This window comes from Chanodichthys erythropterus, chromosome 23 (assembly GCF_024489055.1).
Source record: "Chanodichthys erythropterus isolate Z2021 chromosome 23, ASM2448905v1, whole genome shotgun sequence".
NCBI lineage: Eukaryota > Metazoa > Chordata > Actinopteri > Cypriniformes > Xenocyprididae > Chanodichthys > Chanodichthys erythropterus.
In genome coordinates, this window is record NC_090243.1 from 1,157,000 (window position 1) to 1,176,333 (window position 19,334).

Below are 19,334 nucleotides of genomic sequence, written 5' to 3' on the forward strand. Positions count from 1 at the left end.
CGCAGGAAATTCAAGCATGCAGCAGTTCGTCTGTGCGTCATTATGTCACGTCCGTAAACAGGAAGGAAGGAGTCCAGGCTAGTTGGTTTTATCACGTGAGGTTGCTGCTGGTATTGGATCATTTATAGCCTTTTCTCACAGCAGCTGAAATAATTAAACTTATCATTTTGATGGCGGATTGTAATCCAGAAATGTCCAAATGACAATCATCAGTGACAACTGGAGATTCACTCAAAAGCAAAAGACTTTGGACTGTTGAGTGGCTACAGAAATTGAAATCTACAAGTAACGCTAATATACACATAGTCATAGAAATGCTGATGTTTTTAACATTAACAATTTGAGAACAATATAACAGTAATAATAATTTGCACGGTTTGCTGTAATCCGAGCTAAGCGATCGTTAGATTTAATCATCATTGGCAGCGCGATTTATTGTAGGCCAAATGCTTTTTTCCTCACTTGTTGTGAGGCAGAAATGTTGCAGAAATGTTACTCAGATGATATTTTCCAGTGAAAATTCTTATTTTGGTCATACTTTCAAGACGTAGAATCTGTCATTCTGAAGTACAGTATCCACACTGGTGCGGTGACTGACAGAAACATTAGATTCATCCGCGCTGACGAGCTGTGCCGAGGCACATCGCACGTACAGATAACTGTTCCACATATGACTGTAATTGCAGGTTTCAAACAAGAGATGGCGACAAAGAGGAAAATTCGCGGACTGCAGCTTTAACTAGAAGAAATGATGACAAATATATTACTTATATTACTGTTGTGCAGTATAATGTATTTCTCATCTTAATAATAAAATTATTTATTAAAACAATTAAGGAATATCACACAATATCATAGTTTTTTTGTCCATGTTCTAATTTTAAACAGTAAACCTCTATTGTGCAGCACTGTTTACCAAAAATATTAAATTTAATTATAAAAAAATGACCATTTTAAAAGATTAATTAAATTGTTAAAGCTTTATGCATTCAAATATCTGCTCAGGACAAACAAAGGACTCGTGAACAACTATCACAGAACATAAAAAACAATCCTCGATCATCTATGTAACAGTACACAGTATTATGATCCCATGGTGTACTGTAAACTTTTGAACTAGTTAATTTGTGTTAATCCAGCTGTTTTTTGTAGATTATATGGAAACATCTGTTATGTGAAACGGCTTATTCAGGACAGTACTAAAAAAATAATATACAGTTTTATAATCCCTTTTGTTTTGTTAAAATTATCATCTTGCATATTCTGCAAGAGGTATGCAAACAATATGTTGTCAGGCTTGAGTTGGTTTGTGCACTTATTTCTAGTTTAGGAAGGAAATGGCTGCTCTGTGTTGACGGGATAAGAGTGTTAGCAGGAAACATGTGGCAGCCTTCACCAGAGAACTTTGACATCAGTGAATTTGACCTAAACTCTGGTCAACTAAACATTCAGTGGTCAAGAAATGTCAGTTGTGTTTATGTCCTTGTTTTATCATTATCTCTACAAACCATACATTGAAATGTCACTAAAGAATTTTTCAGAAGTAGCAGGATTATTACAATTAGAATAGTAGCATTACAGTGTTGGATGTTTGTCACTAATTGGTCATTGAACAGCATTATTTTTTTAGTTACAATTTAAATAGTAAACAATATCAAGTTACTTTGTGATGTAATAAATGAATAAAATACAGTAATATACAAATGTTTTGATTTATCTGTGTATATGTTACATTGAGGATTGAGCCATTAATATTCATTCTATACTCTTTCATTCAGGTTTATAGCTGAAGTATTAAAGTGCGCCTGTTGTGCTATTTTAAAAGTACCATATTTTGGAGGTCTCCTACAACAGATTTACATGCATCCAAGGTCAAAAAATGCAGCATCACTTCTTTTCTTTCTTGCATGAAATGTTTCGATAGAGAGACAGAATACTTTAACCCTTTAAGACCTGAAAGCATTGTTAGAGATGTATAGAGTTGTCAAGAGTGACATACACAAAAATAAAGATTCATAACTCCAAAACTATAGCAAGGAGAGTAAAAAGATAGGTATATTGTATACATTACATTTGGACATTCTCATGCTGAGAAACTGCTGATAAAAGACAAATATGTATAATTTTTATTATAATTTTATATAATTTTCTTATTTGACATGCAATAATTCAGATAGGAAATAAGATATGAGGACAATTCTTTTTGGTGAAGCTCTTCTTCATGTGAGCTGCATATGGATCAAATTTTGTGGTGATAGCATAAAGTAATCAAAAGTTACAGCATTTGGAACCAAGGTAGCCTTTTTGTTTAGCCCTGGACACCCCATAATGGGCATTTTTTAAATCGTTTTTAAAATATCTCGCAAGGGATTATGTTGATTTTGGACTCACTTTAATCGTGAGAATCTGCTTTAAATAATTCTAATAATTTTAAAAGTTATGAGTAAAAATGCCACTTGAAATCTCCATAATTGTTTTTAGTTAAATTATAAAAACATTTTTTTCTATTTATCAGCAAATAACTCAGCACTACTTGGGAGTTGATCGAAATGGCTACATGCATTGTAAAGTTCAGACTCTAAGCTAGGGCTAAAATCAAAACCTCGATTAATTGAACATTTTACCTCGAATATGATTAATGAATGATTATTTTGTTTTTTGTTTTTTTGATTTTTGGGTTACGTTGGTTCTGAATTTCGAGTAGTTAAATATGATTATTAATTTTTTTGTTGCTTGGTGGCGCCCGTGGACGGTACACTCCGGTTTATAGGAACTACTCAGCACTCATTAAGAGTTGATCAAAATGGTTAAAAAGCTGAGTTTCTAAATGATTCCTATTTTGTGTTATTGCACGTTGTAAAACAAGCATGGACTGTTCCGGAAACATTGGATACCACGTTACATCACTCTTGTGATTGACGCAATGGATTACGTTGATTGGGCTCATTTTAATCGTAAGAATCTGCTGTAAATGGTGATATTCTATGTTCTCTGCATTTTTCATGAAGTTATGAGCAAAAAATGAAATCTACATATTTGTTTTCAGTTAGTGCCTGTGTGCTGTCTTTGTTATAAACTCAATTTGGGTAGACTCAATAGATGGTGAAAACAACGCAACAGGAGCATGTTTGAGGCATGATCTGAACGTGTATAGTCTCTGATTTTGTATGCAAAAAGAATTATTGTGCTACTTATTTGGTTTCAGTTTCTATTGGCTCTTAAACAGAGACACGCAAATGGGTTTGCCAACGCTCCCACCGGTCATAATGGGTTAAACCCATACTTTTCGAAAGACTACTCTGCTCTGATTGGTCAGATAGCTCAGTTTGTTGTGATCGGTCTACCGCTTAAAGCATGTGTCAGAAGTGAAACAGTGATTACTAGAGGTGTAAGGAAATATTGATAATGAAAATAAACACTTTTATATTACAATATTATCTTTGCTGATACTGTATTGAGTCCATTTACATTTCCGTTCTTAATCTGATTTATGCTTAAGCCTACATGGTTATGTAAATGCATTAAACTATATTCTTAATCGGCATAAGGTCATAAAAAGGCTTAAGTATAAACTGATCGACAAAGGTAGATTTTTGCCTATTACCCCAATTTCGCCCAGCATGTAAACACCTTAATCTGTGTTCTGTCATCTTAATGAAGTGCACATGTGTGATAAGTCATAGGAAAGTGTCTTTATATGGCAGATTTAACCACATCCAGCCACAGTGAGTGTTCACGGTAGGGGATTGGATATGAAGAGTTCCATTGCAAAAACCTCTAAGTGTGCCATTTGAAATTATCTTCTAAAATTATAATTTTTGCCAGGCTGCTATGTTTATGTTCAGTTATTTCACTTTAATGGCAATGAAAATGACTTATTGATTGCCATTAAAGTGAAATGACTGAACCCAAAGGTAGGAGCCTGATAAAAATGCTAATTTTAGAAGAATATTTCAGATGACACTTAAAGGATTTTGCATCTGAAGTCTTCAAATATATCGCAAACTCCGACTTTTTCTTAAACCAAGAAATATAAAAAAGCCAAAAGACAAGTGATACAGTTGTAGAAACTTCAAATATAAGAGAGTTTCTTGCTGACATTTTGAAATACTCTGGGGGTTTTTAATGCTTTAACATCACAACTAACATAAACAGAATGTTATAGTAAAATAGTAAAATACATGGACGCTTACATTATGACGTCACCACTGGGGAATAACCTGTTTTTTTTTTTGTTTGTTTTTGTTTTTTTACAATCTTACAAATGTGATTTACTTGCATTGCCAGGTTATTGAGTTGCATGTAAATTGGGTGATTTCAATAAACTGGTTTTTGGTAGTTATCAGCGTATTGGTGTGCATGTTAACATGCTCGTTGATTTTTGAAAACACTGTACTGGAATTTAATTATTTATTGAATCGAAGGTTTGTGGCTTCATTTTGGGTTTTAAACACAACCGTTAGATAGCACCACTAACGTTAGCATTAGCAAACTCAGCTCACTAGTTACCACCAATGAAAGAAGAAAGAATAATACCATCTCCCACCACAGTGTACAGAGCTGAAGTGTGGACTCATTTTGGCTTCCACTATAAAGAAGGCACTAAGGAGATGTAATGTTGTTTGCAAAGTAAGCCATGTCAAAATCAAATACTCAGGGACCACATAGACTCTAACAACACGCATAACATCCCGGCACCATCCGTGGTGTGGGAGCAGCGATTTGAATATGTAAATATGTGTTGTGTGCTTTCCTCTCAATAATAAAATGAACACACAACAAAAATGACAGCAGTGAGAAAAGTATGGCTTTTTTAATCAGGTTCTAAGCATGGTAGTGTGTGCTTTTTGACAGTTTTCCTAAAATTACACTCCTGAAAATACAAAGCCTATTACCTATTACCATATCTGAGTTTCAGCTCAGGAGACTTCCTCAGCACTTGTATACACAGTGATATGTCGGTTTTTTCATATCAATCTAAGCACAAGGTCTCATTCTTTGGAAGTGAATGCAAAAATGGATTTGCTTTCTTTTTTGTCTTTTTTGACATGTCAAGTCAACAACACAAACAAAACTTTTCCAGGCCTCAGCTACAAATGTGGTGTCAAAGTAGACATTGTTCGTAGGCAACCAATGAAGACCATAGGCTGGCATTATGCAAAGTTGTTACAAATAGGGCTGGACGATTATGGCCTAAAATCAAAACCTCGATTAATTGAACATTTTACCTCAATTACAATTAATGAACGATTATTTTGTTTCTTTCATACTGTAAATATGATTGACTATTAAAGGTTGTATATTTTTTCCTATTGAAAGAGTGATCTGACATCATAGCTCACTATCAGCAGATATTTTATCTATGTTTGTAATATTTCTTACATATATCGTACAGTACCAGTACGGGCGATTGCGTGTGTGTGAATTAGTCATTCCATCTCTCTCTTAATTGTGAAGCTGTGGGTTGTAAATAGTTCCTTAAAAAGTAGAAAAATATACGCAAGCATGGTAGCTCAATATAATAATACACATCCGATTGTCTAATCTCTTTAATGTCCAAACCATAAAACAAATACAACTGACAAAGTTTAGTGAAGACGCAAGGCTCACCACTCGCACGCCATCATTATGTGTTGAACCGGCGTTCACCTCCGTTACGGAAGCTCCGTGTTTTGCTTTTATGCCACTGACTGGACGGGGCAGAGTCACGCGGTAGTATGTTTTTAAGGGGGAAGTATTGACAGGATTAAAAGAAAACAAATAACTGACATGGGAAAATTACGTCGGTTAGATGTTCTGAATTTTGGTTTTGATTACTTTTTGATTAATCGTCGAGCCCTAGTTACAAACCTGTGTACTGTAGGTTAGTGCAGGAAGTAAGACTTGTGTCAGGCAGTTTAGAATTGGTTCTTTCTTTTGGGAGATGATAACTCTATTTACTGCGCAAATTAAAAGGTCAAAAATCAGTTTCAATTAGACCTACACAGTTAGACATGGTAATGTGATATATCAGGATAATGAACATGCACGATATTGTTACCGTGGGCACTTCAAAATTCTGTGAAGTCATTTATTATGAATTATTCAGTTTTTTAGAATGCATTTTAAGAATACTTTACACATCAACCATTTAAAATACACAACACTGCCGTATTCTGCGTCAAAGAGGCACGCGCATCTGACAGCAGATGGCGCTGATGGAACAGCAGAAATACAGCGGTTACCCCGTTAACCCCCGTAAACAAAGTAGCTGTGCTACTACAGTATTTAAATGTTTCAAACAGCCATTCAGATTTTTGTATTCGCAGTGCCGTTCATCACACCTGACAATTAAAAATACTTCTAAAGCATTGATTAATCTTAATGTTAATTTCAACATTTAATAACACTTTATTAAAATCAAAAGTTGTAACTGTATATATTTTTGGACCTAATGGACCTGAGGTAACATGAACTAACAGTTGTATTTTTCGACTAACTTTAATAAATAATAATAACTTCTGTAACAAATGTAGCTATTGCTCATTGTTAATGTTGGTAAATGCATTACTTAAAATTAACTAATGAGACATTATTGTAAAGAGTTAATGTTCTTTTATAATTCCTAATTTTTAAAAATTCCACATTTTTATACGTTTTTTATACGTTTTTGTGTATTGCTTTATTGTATTTAAATGTTCAGTTATTTCAGTTGTTACTAGAAAAAGTTACTAAACCTTTTATAGTATGACAACACTTTTTTTGCAACGTATTTCAATATCGTGATACCGTCATAAAATCTTCAGCAATTATTGCAACATAAAAATTGGATACCGTCACATGCCTAGTTTCAGTGTATATACCTTTATTAATGACACATGCTATATACAGGCGAGCAGATGAGCCCAGAAATTGAACGCAGTGTGCTAAATGGTTGTTTTGTTTATAATGTTTTTCTATGTAATAAGGCTTAAACTAGAAACTGTGCATTGTGTTCATATTCAGGTTACATCTGCTCCTCTATATATAGTGTGCATTATCCATAAGGTGAAAACTGAATTTAGTCTTTTTATATATATGTCTTACTAGATTAGTACTTTTGTATATGTTGTGGCCCTATCAACAGTAAAATAGCATTCCTGGTCTTCATAACTATGCATAAAAAAAAGAAGTATATTGTCTAGTATTTTTTTAAGTGCATTTTTCTTTTTTTTTCTTTCTTTTCTTTTTTTAAGTTTTGATGGATGAATTTGTTAGAAAGTGTTCATACCAATAACCTGATTCACAAAAGTGCACACACACCAAAGCATCTCTTCCTGTCATCTACTACTGTGTTGCTAGGGAAACTCCTCTGCACTCCTTCTGCAGAACGATGAAGCTAGCAGGCCATGCTTCACCTCAGTGTGCAGAGCTGTCAGAATTCATTGAGAGGTGAAGATCTAAACAGGTCCTGTGCAGTCACGTGTTTGTGTTTTTTGTCTCTGAGCCAAAACGGATGCATGACATCAGGATTTTTTTAATTGCAGCCTCTGTGAGATGGGAATACTATACTGTATGCTCTGAAAACAAACATCTGTCACTAATTTAATTGCCCAATTTCCAGTTGGGATCATAATCGGATAAATGTTAGCTTTAATCAAACTGTTGTTGAGTGAATTACATGTCTTCGCTCAGATCAAACCAGATTATTATCACGACATTGGGTTAAAATATATATATATATTTCCCCCGATGAATCTTTATTTTGATATCACATCTTGAAAACGGATCATTTACTAAATCAGTCAGAGTAGTTATTGAATCGCTAATTACTTTCAGTGATGGAATATGGTAAAAAAATACATTTAATAGACAAATGTTTTGATTTATACAAAACTACTATTCAAAAGTTTGGGCTCTGCAAGATTTTTTTTATGTTTTTTTTTTTTTTTTTTTTTTTCTTTTAAAGTTAAATGTGAAATATTTTTACTATTTAAATAACCTTTAATTTTAATATATTTTAAAATGCAATTTATTTACATTATTCTGATCTGGTACTCAAGAAACAGTTCTTATTATTATCAATGTTGAAAATCGTTGTGCTGCTTAATATATATTGTGGAAACTTAACTATGACACATATATAATTTCTTCAAAAAAATAGTAACTGACCTTATTTTATATTCTTATCAAGTTATAAAGCTCCTTGTATAATTTAGAGTATTGGCTGAGAGAATATTTATATGCAAGCAAAATAAACATTTTTATATAATAACTGAAGTATGCCATATCCAAACAATTCATATCCAAATTAAATCAAACTGAGAGCCTTTGAATCAGAATCCAATTGAATCAGGAATCCTGTATCAATACCAGGGCAAATGGCAAATTGTGGCTTTCGTATAGTGAAGTACATGTGTAACATGATGTTTAGAGGAAGAAAAGACTTTGAGCTTTCAGAGGAGAGTTAGGGGGTTAAATGTTCTTGTCATTGCAGTTCAAATGAGTAATAACAAAATACAAGAGATCCTCCCATGGCAAACTGCTCACTGACTGATAACAGCTTCTAATATCGTGTATCATCTGTGCTGGAACCTCACAGTGTAGTCTTGTGCAGAGGATAACTGTTTAGTGTGTGTGTGTGTGTGTGTGTGTGTGTGTGTGTGTGTGTGTGTGTGTGTGTGTGTGAGAGAGAGAGAGAGAGAGAGAGAGAGAGAGAGAGAGAGAGAGAGAGAGAGAGAGAGAGAGAGAGAGAGAGAGAGAGAGCGAGAGCGAGAGCTGATTAGGTTGCATAAAACCAGAATTCTGATTAGGGACTGTTGATGCATCATGACCTAATTAGTGCAACACAACTTTTCTCTTGATTAGTTAGTGATTTTGCATAATTTCTGGTTGACTCTTTTGAGGGGCAAAAAAATAGGAGAAAATAGTGAAAAAGTTCTGTAGTTACTTTTAACAGGATGCATTGTTTTTAATTTAGCTAGCTAGCTACATGTTAGCAGTATAACATGTTGTAGGCATGACTAACTTACAAATTATTGCTCTGCAGTTTAATGCTTTATATAGCGCCCCTTGTGGCAGTGCTGAGAATGCAGTAGCATAGCATTATGAAATGTGCATGCAATTGAGCTTTGCATCTAGTAGCATGTGTTTCACATACTTGTGTAATGAACATTTTGTGCCTTAAACTATTTTTCTACATCTGCTGCAAGGAAATTGGCCTAAATAAAGCATTGGTATGGAGTCAGTATGGCCCAATTCTGGGCAGAATTCTTAGCACAGACAGAGTTTATTAATGGTTTGTAAGTGGATTATTTATTAATTACTTAATTTATTTATAGTTTCTATAATAACTTTCCTGTTTTGCCACATCACTTGTACAACTTCAGTGATTCATCTCTCATTTGTTTGTTCATAGGCTTTGGATCAGGACAGAACCTCATTGCAGAAGGTGAAGAAGTCAGTCAAAGCCATCTATAACTCCGGCCAAGGTATGTACACAATCTCACACATGCATACATTCTGATTTTGTTGATGATTTAATACAAATAAACGCACTCAAAGTCATAGTGACTTCTATTTTACAGGCAGTAATGTATCATGGATATGGTGGCATGCTGTATTTTTGGTGATTGGAGATGTATCTGCTTGTAATACTGTTAAAACAAATGGCTAGATCACAGTTAGCATCAACATGTTCATGGCTGACACCACGCCAGCTAGTTTCATCCACCCCCACATACACCCACATCTCGCACGCACATACTGTACTGATACTTGCTGCATTGTGTGTGTATATATGTACACACATACATATTACATATTCATACATATATATCTGGTGTATGTATATGTGTGTTTTGTGTATATATATATATATATATATATATATATATATATATATATATATATATATATATATATATATATATATATATATATATATATATATATATATATATATATATATATATATATATATATATATATATATATATATATATATATATATATATATATATATATATATATATATATATATATATATATATATATATATATATATATATATATATTATATATATATATATATATATAAAAATTGCTAAACACTTCTGTTCAAAAGTTTGTGGTTAGCAACTTTTTTTAAAGTCACGGTAAAGACTTGTGTTGTTAAAAAAAATCTGTTTCTAATAAATTGTAAGACTTGATTTTCCTGCTCAGACAAAAAATTGAGATCAAGCATCCTGCAATAAAACTCATCTGGAGAGAAGATCTTAAAGGAATAGCATAGGACAACACCTTGCCTTCACAATATCTACAGGATGCAAAAAGTGTCTTCAAACACTAATCCACCTCTGTGTGCATGTGCATTTCAACTGATGTTATGCATTTATTATTTCTGAATTGGCTTTTAATTGTTTATTTGTGTAATTGGCACGATACACTTTTACCTGACAAATGAAATGTTATATTTGATTTACTCTGGATTCTCCTGATATCGTTATTACCAGTAAATTATGGGAGGCTAATGCTACTGTAAATCTGTGTCCAGGGTAGAACAAACTGAAGGCCAATGAATGAAGGAGCAGTTGGCACTTCATCTTCATCACGTCCTTTTGATTTCTGTTTACCGCTGATTTAGCAAGTTGTATGGAAGTGGCTAAATTAAAATACACTTTTGTTCGAATGAGCAGTAGGCAACCGACTAAAGGTATTAGCCAACTTATTACAACCTCTGACGAAGATCAGACTGGCGAGTTTATGTGTGTGAGTTTACCACAAATCCCTGGGCGAGTATCTCTGTGCGGCATCGGGTCCCTGATGAAAGAATAATTGAAATATGGGATATCCAGAATCATCAAATATCTAAATTAATACATAACCAATGATTAATTTCTAATTGGAAACAGCCTAAGAGTAATAATTATTTGAAGTTGGAGTCAGATTAAACATGTGAAATTTTGAGGTGCTGAAAAGTCATACACGCGTTTTCCGCTTTCCGCCGATGTGGGGTTCCTTACAAAATGCTGCTATTTTTAACTTTTTATTTGTCAAAGAATCCTGAAAAAAGGTTTCATACATTATAATACTTATTAATTCATTGAACACACCTTTATAATGTATAATGCAATAAAACACATGACAAACAACTCATTTCAGATGTAACAAGGAATCTGCAAATATGAAAATGCATTTTTACTTTGGTTACAATTATTTATGAAAAGATATTATGCATTATAAAGTACATTATGAATACCTTTGAAATGCATACATCTTTAAATCATAAAATCTTACCGACCCAAACTTTTGAAAAGTAGTGTATATTAAAATGTATTAATTTAGAACGTTTTAGCGCAAATGCAATTTATTTGTCTAATTAATCTTAAAATCCTTATGACAGTGGAAAAGGCATGTTTCATCGAATTACCTTATGTTATGAAGTTATGAAAAACAACCTGATCTTGGTTACATTATCAGAAAACTGATGATACATGACATTCAGAAACCATACCACTGGATTGTTAATTTGTGCTATTTTATCAGATCACATTCAAAATGAGGAGATGTATGCCCAGGCGTTGGATAAGTTTGGCAGTAACTTCATCAGTCGGGATAATCCAGATCTGGGCACAGCCTTCGTTAAGTTCTCCACTCTGACAAAAGAGCTTTCCACCCTCCTCAAGAACCTGGTGAGTTTTCTATGTGAACAGATCTTTAAACCAGAATGAATGGACACCCAAGATCGAATGCAATTAAAAGTTGTTTTTTTCTAGGATACTAGAAGTTCACCAGTCCTGATTTGAATTGTCAAATCAAGATTGTTTTGGTTTGTGTTGAAGCCAAATGTATGGACAGATTTAAGGCTTTACAGCATACGAGATCCCTTTAGCGTGAATCAGCCTTTGAGAAAGGTGTTAAAGAGCTTAAAGTGTTTATTCTTCTACACAGGTTGTAGAGTTCTCTGCATTGGTGTCAGAGGCGGATGTGTGAAAATTGTGTGTCTGGTGGATGTGTGTGAGTGAGTGGGGTGTTTGTAATCTATCCTGATCTCCCTTCCTGGCAGAAACATGGAGATAGAGCCATAAATTTCGAGTGTAGGAGTTGCAGTAGCTACAGCGCGTCTCCTTTTCACCCCTCACACGCACACAAACACACACATTCCTAAATCACTGTGTGAATGCTGGCGAGCTCTGTGGAAGGGAAGTCATATCTGTGTGAGCGGAGGCTCAGTGTTCCAGCACTGCACAGCTGCTGGAACAAGGAGAAAATTCATTATCTTAAAGGGTTAGTTCACCCAAAAATGAGAATTCTGTCATAAATTATTAACCCTCATGTCGTTCCACACCTGAAAGACCTTCGTTCATCTTCAGAACATAAATTAATTTATTAATTTATTTATAATAAATTAATAATAAATAAATAAAAAATAATACATTTTTGATAAAATCCGAGAAGTATCTGACTTGTCCATAGACAGAAATTTAACTACCACTTTCAAGGTCCAGACAGGTCCAGAAAAAACGCTGTTTAGCGCTTCCAGGTTCTAAGTCAGAACACCGGCTCAGTATTGTTCACATTGATGTAGGAAATGCTGAATTGTAAACAGCGTAAGAGAATGACACAGAAGAGAAGACATTGTTGAATAAAGTGGTGTATGTGTTTTGTTTTTGCACACATAAAGTGTTATTAATGTAAAGACAGCCCATTGCGAATGCCCTTGTAATTCGCTTCAACCTTTTTGAACTTTATGAAAGATTCAAGTGGCGTGTGTGTAAGGAATTGGAAGCAAGCACACAGAGTATGGCTGTTTCTAAAGCATGCAGCTCCATCTGCTGTTAAAAACTAAGCTCAAAATCGATTGGAGAGAGAATTGTGATGCATACTCAAAATCTCAAAATTGATCCAGAATCATTTGGAGAATCGCAATGCATCGATTTATTGTCCCAGCCCTCATAAAAAGACATAAATATTAGTATTGTAATTTTACTGTTGTTGTTGTTGTTGTTAAATACTCCATTTTTAATTTTACAGTAAAATACTGCAATATTGAAATTTCATTTGTTTAATATTTTATTTAGTAATAATAATAACTTATTTTTGTTATTATTATATTATTTCATAGTCATATTGATATATTCCCATTTCTTTTGTGGCCCTGCAAACAAACACAGCAAATCTGAAGCTTTCTTAAAGGAGTAGTTCACTCTAGAATTAAAATTTCCTGATAAGTTGGAAAGAAATGAATGTTTTAGAGAAAAACGTTCCAGGATTTTTCTCCATATGGTGGACTACAACAGGGACCACAACAGGGACCAACGGGTTGAAGGTCCAAATTGCAGTTTTAATGCAGCTTCAAAGCGCTCTACATGATCCCAACCGAGGAATAAGGGCCTTGTCTAGTAAAACGATCGATTATTTTCTAAAAAAAAAATATTGTAGTTGGAAGTACCGAAAAAAACGAAAATCTAATTTTCTCCTCCAACTTCAAAATTGTCTTGTTTTACGTTTTCCTTTTTTTTTTTCTTTTCTTTTTTTTTTTTTGTAAAGAGCGTTTGACTTAGTCTTTGCATGATTAAATTGAAAAAATAAATCCAGCAAACCAGAGCAGTCTGACCAGATTGTGAAACAAACTAAGACCAACAAACCATCTTAAGCTGATTTACTTTGATTATTTTGACAGTTCCAGATGTACAGTAAAATACAAAATGAATATTTTAAAAAATGTTTCTTTTTGCTTGCTCTGTTAAATTAAATTCTGAAAGAAACATTTGAAATTATTATTATTATTTCCCACATTATTAGCATATAGCTTTTTGTAAAATTATGAACAGAACTCACAATCCTGAATCAAAATTCAGGCCCTGAAAAAATAGAAAAGGCATCTATGTATCGGTACAATACCCCCACACAAAATATCACGATACTATGCAGTATCATTCCACCCCCACCTTGCTCAATAAAATATCAGCATCCACCATCAAAAAATCCATATCTGTCAACCCCTAAACAACCAATGAAACCATAATACATTAAGATATAATACTGCAAAATGTCCTTCAAACTGTTTTAGAAACTTTCCAAACCTCTGATGAAAGAGGCATCTTATATCAAGCTACCACAATTTTTCTCATAGTAATTTGGCAAACTTTTGTACAGAATGTGTACATGATTTTCCACCAGTCCAGTGTACTCATGGACGCTTGCCTGTGTGTGTATTTTCGGTCTTGCTGTCATCCTCTCCTGCCGACAGCAGCATTAACATTTCCCTGATTCATTTCCTTTAGTTCCTGTGTCATCAGTATATCCTCTCCATTTCCACAACGCCCTCCTGAGGACCATAGCCTCTCTGGAACGCTGATGGTCTAATATACACATAGCGGGCTATCAGCATTCACACTGTGTCTGCTAAGCCATGGAACTATTGGCATTGTGCTGTGTGGCTAATTGGTTTCTTCCTGCAACTGAGGCTTGAAATACACATTCAAGCTTAACATAGTTCAGCTGTCAATAACTTAGCTCTATGAAGCAGGGTTAAACTGCAGAATTCATTCTTTGGGTCTTCTGCTATCTCTTCAGTCTCTCAAAAGAGGCACTTTGTTGTCTGGCAGCAGTGCTTTTAGACTGTTTTGGCACTAAGCTGAGGTATTTATCACTCTGAAACAAGAGCCTCCATTTAGAGAGAATGAAGAATAGTGAGGCAGAGAGGAAGTGAACAGAAATACTATGTTATGGTTTATCTTCCGATCACAACAAACCTCGTTTATGAAGGTTTCATGTTTGTATGAAATGATGAAGAAGTGTATCTTTCAGCTTTGGTGTTCAATTACCACTAGCATTATCAGCCAGACGAGCTATTAATAATATTGGATACTTGCCACACACACGTGCATGCGCATACTAAAGAAAAAGACTAAGTTTAAAAACATTTATCTCAATATCTGCACTCTGACCTTAAACACACACATCAGCCATATGACAAAGACTGTGCCATCTCAGGTGACTGTGTCAATTGTGTCAATATATTCATGGTTTCTAAAGGGCAGACGCATCCGTTGTATTTTTACGTGATGGCATTTGTATGTATTATTTAATATTCATAAAATAAATAAATATAAAAATAAATTGTCATCCAAGCATGTGTCAATTAAGAAAGTAATAATAAATTCTATGCACAATATACTGGAGCAGTTTCTTTTTTTTTATCTTTGACATCTGATTTGGTCAGTAATGAAAACCAAAGAACATTTTCCATTTCGAACAGTATGTCATTTTCTATGCTAGGTTTCAAAACTGCTAAACGGTTATCCATCTTTTATACTCTATAATTATAATGTTTTACCAGTTTTTGAATGCTGTTTGTTCAAAAATGGACAAAATTATGTCGATTTATATAGGTGATTATCATTAAGGTTATCAGCCATAACATCGTAAATCAATATCAGGCAAATTTGTTAGTGATGCACAATACATCAGTTACCTCCACTACTCTATAGCAGGCAGATATGTCGTCAGAACCCAGAAGTCTAATTCACCGCTGGTTCCTTTGAGATTGTCCTATGGCGTTTTATAATGGGGTTTATAATGGGCCTGTGGTAAACATAACTTGATTGATGATAATTTGATGTTTTGTTCTACAGCATACACTGCACACACTCACACTCCAAGCTGTCTTATCTAGTTACTTATTAAAAACGAACTGCTTCAAAATTCACATTTCCACTATGTGTGTGTGCAATTTAGGTTGTAGAACAAAAGGAAAGGCATTTTTATTTCTAAAGCATATTTAAAACAGCTCCTGCTGACCAAAGTGCTATACAATCTAATAATGCAAGAAAATGCAATACAATAAAATACATAAACTGACAGGAAACACACTAACAAAATTACATTGATCCAAAAGCCAGAGAAAAAAGATATGTCTTCAGTGAGGATTTAAAACATCGGAAGACAGGCTAATGTGTACCGCAAAACATTCCACAGTCAAGACGAGACTATGGAACAGTAAGCATCAACCTGTTTGAAGATCTTAAGGGCCTAGAACAGTGGTTCTCAAACTTTTTTCCCAGTGGGCCGCACAATGGTCCAAGTGCAAGTCTCACGGTCCGCATATAATTTACATATGACGTCACCAATGCAAACCAATCAGATTTAATGTTAAGGTATTAGCAGATAATACTATTATAATACCTAGATGTTGCACACAATAAATAACAAATAAAAACTAACTTACTGACATTAGCTTTACAATAATTATCCGTAATGCTCAATGAACACACAAACTGTATAATCACTTTAAGTTGCTATTTAATTCTGTATGACTTTATGACTCTCTTCAACAGCATCGCAATCACCAAACAATCACATAAACGCCTTAATAAGCAAATGTTAATCAGCTCTTTTTACAAACACTGAGCGCACTGTAATTACAATCTCTGACGATATCAAGCATTCTGTCATGTCGCAATCCCTCGCGCAGCATCGGATCCACGAGCGCGGCAGAGTCGGGCTCATTCCAGCCGCGGGTGCGCTGATGCGGTTATTTTTACTGATTTAAAATACATCAAACAAACACATCGAATTCACAGTTCAGTCTTTTGAAATTGTAGGTTTTGTTTGATAAGTACTTTACTACAGAGCAAACAGGAAGGCTGCCCATCTCGCTCATTAACAACTGATTCTTCCATTCTTCTTACCTTTACTGCTGATGCTGCGACTTTTCTTGTTTGCATGTGTTCCTTCATTTTATGTTCCACATTTAGTTTTTCTTTGTTCAAAATTTGACAATTTTGAGGCTTAAATTTACAGAATTAATGGCTACTGTTTGAATTCTTCCTAAGCACGCACTTCGTTAACTGAGTGATTGCATCATTAGCCTACATTGCCTGATGTCTGAAAATAATAAATGCTCACCAAAACTATTTTATATGACAAATAAATATTATAGCTCATTTATATTTAATTGACTTTAATTTAAATTTTAAAACAAAAATAATTGTGGTCTGCATATCGCGGGCCGCATTTACATTCGTGATGGGCAGCAGGTTGAGAACCACTGCTCCACACCCATTCAAACACTTATTACTGCGGTGAAGTGTGCAGTCGCGCGACTCGCGCCCAATTACGTCAAAACACTCACTGGATGTCATGGCAACTGAATCACGGAGGAAAACTTTAAATATCTCGCCTTCGTTTTAATTTCGGACCATCTCCAAAAAGACATAAAACACTAAACAAATTATTTTGACATGCGTTTATCAAAGTAGGAAATCCAGACTTTTAATCCCTTACACACAATTACTGCTGTTGAAATACGAAATGGAGGCGGGTCCGGATTGAATTCCCTCCGGGTCCGGATTGAATTCCCTCCGGGTCCGGATCCGGACCGGAGTCCGGACTTTGAGAAGTGCTGGCCTAGAACATTTCCGGTGGAGAACAAGATCTGTAATGTATTTTGGAAGTTGGCCATTTAACCCTTTATTCACATATAATAAAACCTTAAATTTAACAATGTATTCAACCGGCAACCAATGTTGAAGTGAAGCCAGAACAGGCAAAATATGTTCCCTCTTTCTACTTCCAGTAAGAAGCCTGGCGGTAGCGTTTTGTACAAATTGAATGCAGGATAGAGAGGACTTAGCCACACCAAGGTATAGTGAGTTGCAGTAATCCAGCCTGGAGGAAAAAAAAAAAAAAAAAAAAATGGATCACTGTCTCCAAATCCTTTACTGATAAAAATTCTTTAAATTTTGCAATGGATCTGAGATGATGAAAGCTATTCTTCACCACTGAATTTATTTGTCGAATTTAAGGCCCTTATCAAAAATCACTCCCAAATTTTTTGCACGAGGATGAGAATTCACAGATAAAGGTCCCAGATGATTATTTATCTGTGAAGCTGGTGGACCAAAAACTACAATTTCAGTTTTAGAGTCATTCAGTGTTAGAAAATTGGCTGCCAGCCAGCATCTTACATCCACAAGACAGTTCAATAGAGAGTGTATATCATAATTATCCCTATGTTTCAAAGGGAGGTCCACCTGAGTATCATCTGCATAAAAGTGGTAGGGAATGTTATGCTTCCGAAAAATCAAGCCTAAAGCGAGCAAATAGAGGGAAAACAAAAACGGGCCCAAAATTGATCCCTGAGGTACACCACAAGTTAATGGTACAGAAGAGAAAGAAAAATTCCACTGAAAGTGTTCTATCACAGACAGTGTTGGGTAAGTTACTTCAAAAAAGTAATTAATTACTAATTACATCATCAGAGTTGTATTTTCAAATACTTTCCTAATTACTCTGTTTGAAAAGTAATTTAATTACTCAATAAGTAATTCAACTCATTACTAATTACTTCTTAAAATCCCTATAAACCTTGACCGGATAGACAATAGAAAGGAAACTCTTTTAATAATTTAAATATGAGTCAAACATGGAATAGTTTAGCCTTTTATAGCTTTTTAAAACATTTTAGCTTTATTAAAACATAGGCCTACTATACTACTTAAACATTTTTTTTTTTAGTAACAAATAGGGATGTCACAATACCAAAAATCTAGTAGTCGGAACCAAAACTACCAAAAGTACACGATACTCAATACCAAAGTCGATACCACAGTAAAAATATAAAAAGATACAAATAAAACAATGCTATATTTTTTTTTTCAGGTAGTCTAATAGTAGTAAGTAAAAATACCACAGAAATTGAATAATCAAATATAAAATAACTCATAACTGTATAAATTAAATAGATTATTTATTTTCCATTTTATGATTATTATTTTTTTTCAATTGTCTATATTCATGGTTTCAAAAGGGCAGACGCATCCGTTGTATTTTTACGTGATGGCATTTGTATGTATTATTTGTATGTATCAAATATAAAATAACTCTGCATAGTCATAACTGTATAAATTAAATAGATTATTCCTTATTAAAAATTTTATTTTGTTGTTTATCATTTATAATAGACAGTAGCATGTTTTAAAGACTGCTGTCAGTAAGACCTAATGAACGAGACAATATGCTGTTACACATGCTGTTCACATTCACAGAATATACGCCAAGATGGTCATTTTGACGTTTGTGAAATAAACCGCGAAAATCTGACACTTGCGAGAGGCGGCCATGTGTGTGTGCACAGTTTTTTCTCTCTGGGACATAGCTTACATTTTACCATAATGGTCTTGCCTACCTGTGTCAAAAAAAGTGAAGTAATTGGAAATTGGCAAAACAGCCACTCACTTCTGCCGACATTTTCAGACAGCGACTACACAGCTTACTAGTGCGAAGTTGCGAACTCACGTGCAACTGCACTGCAGCTAATGATTTTAAAGAGGCAGCGTTCACTTTTACCTTTAGATAGCTTACATTTT

The 19,334-nt window shown here is 34.3% G+C and overlaps 1 protein-coding gene across 5 annotated transcripts in view; it reads left to right on the top strand.

Annotated features, from left to right (window-relative positions):
• The window catches only part of asap1b (ArfGAP with SH3 domain, ankyrin repeat and PH domain 1b), a 113,237-nt gene that overhangs the window by 45,209 nt on the left and 48,694 nt on the right, over window positions 1-19,334 (top strand). For all 5 annotated transcript variants that reach the window (XM_067377226.1, XM_067377228.1, XM_067377227.1 and 2 more), the window contains 2 exons: window positions 9,377-9,449; window positions 11,506-11,651. In XM_067377226.1, coding sequence (XP_067233327.1) covers window positions 9,377-9,449; window positions 11,506-11,651 — 219 coding nt within the window. The remainder of the gene's footprint in view (window positions 1-9,376; window positions 9,450-11,505; window positions 11,652-19,334) is intronic.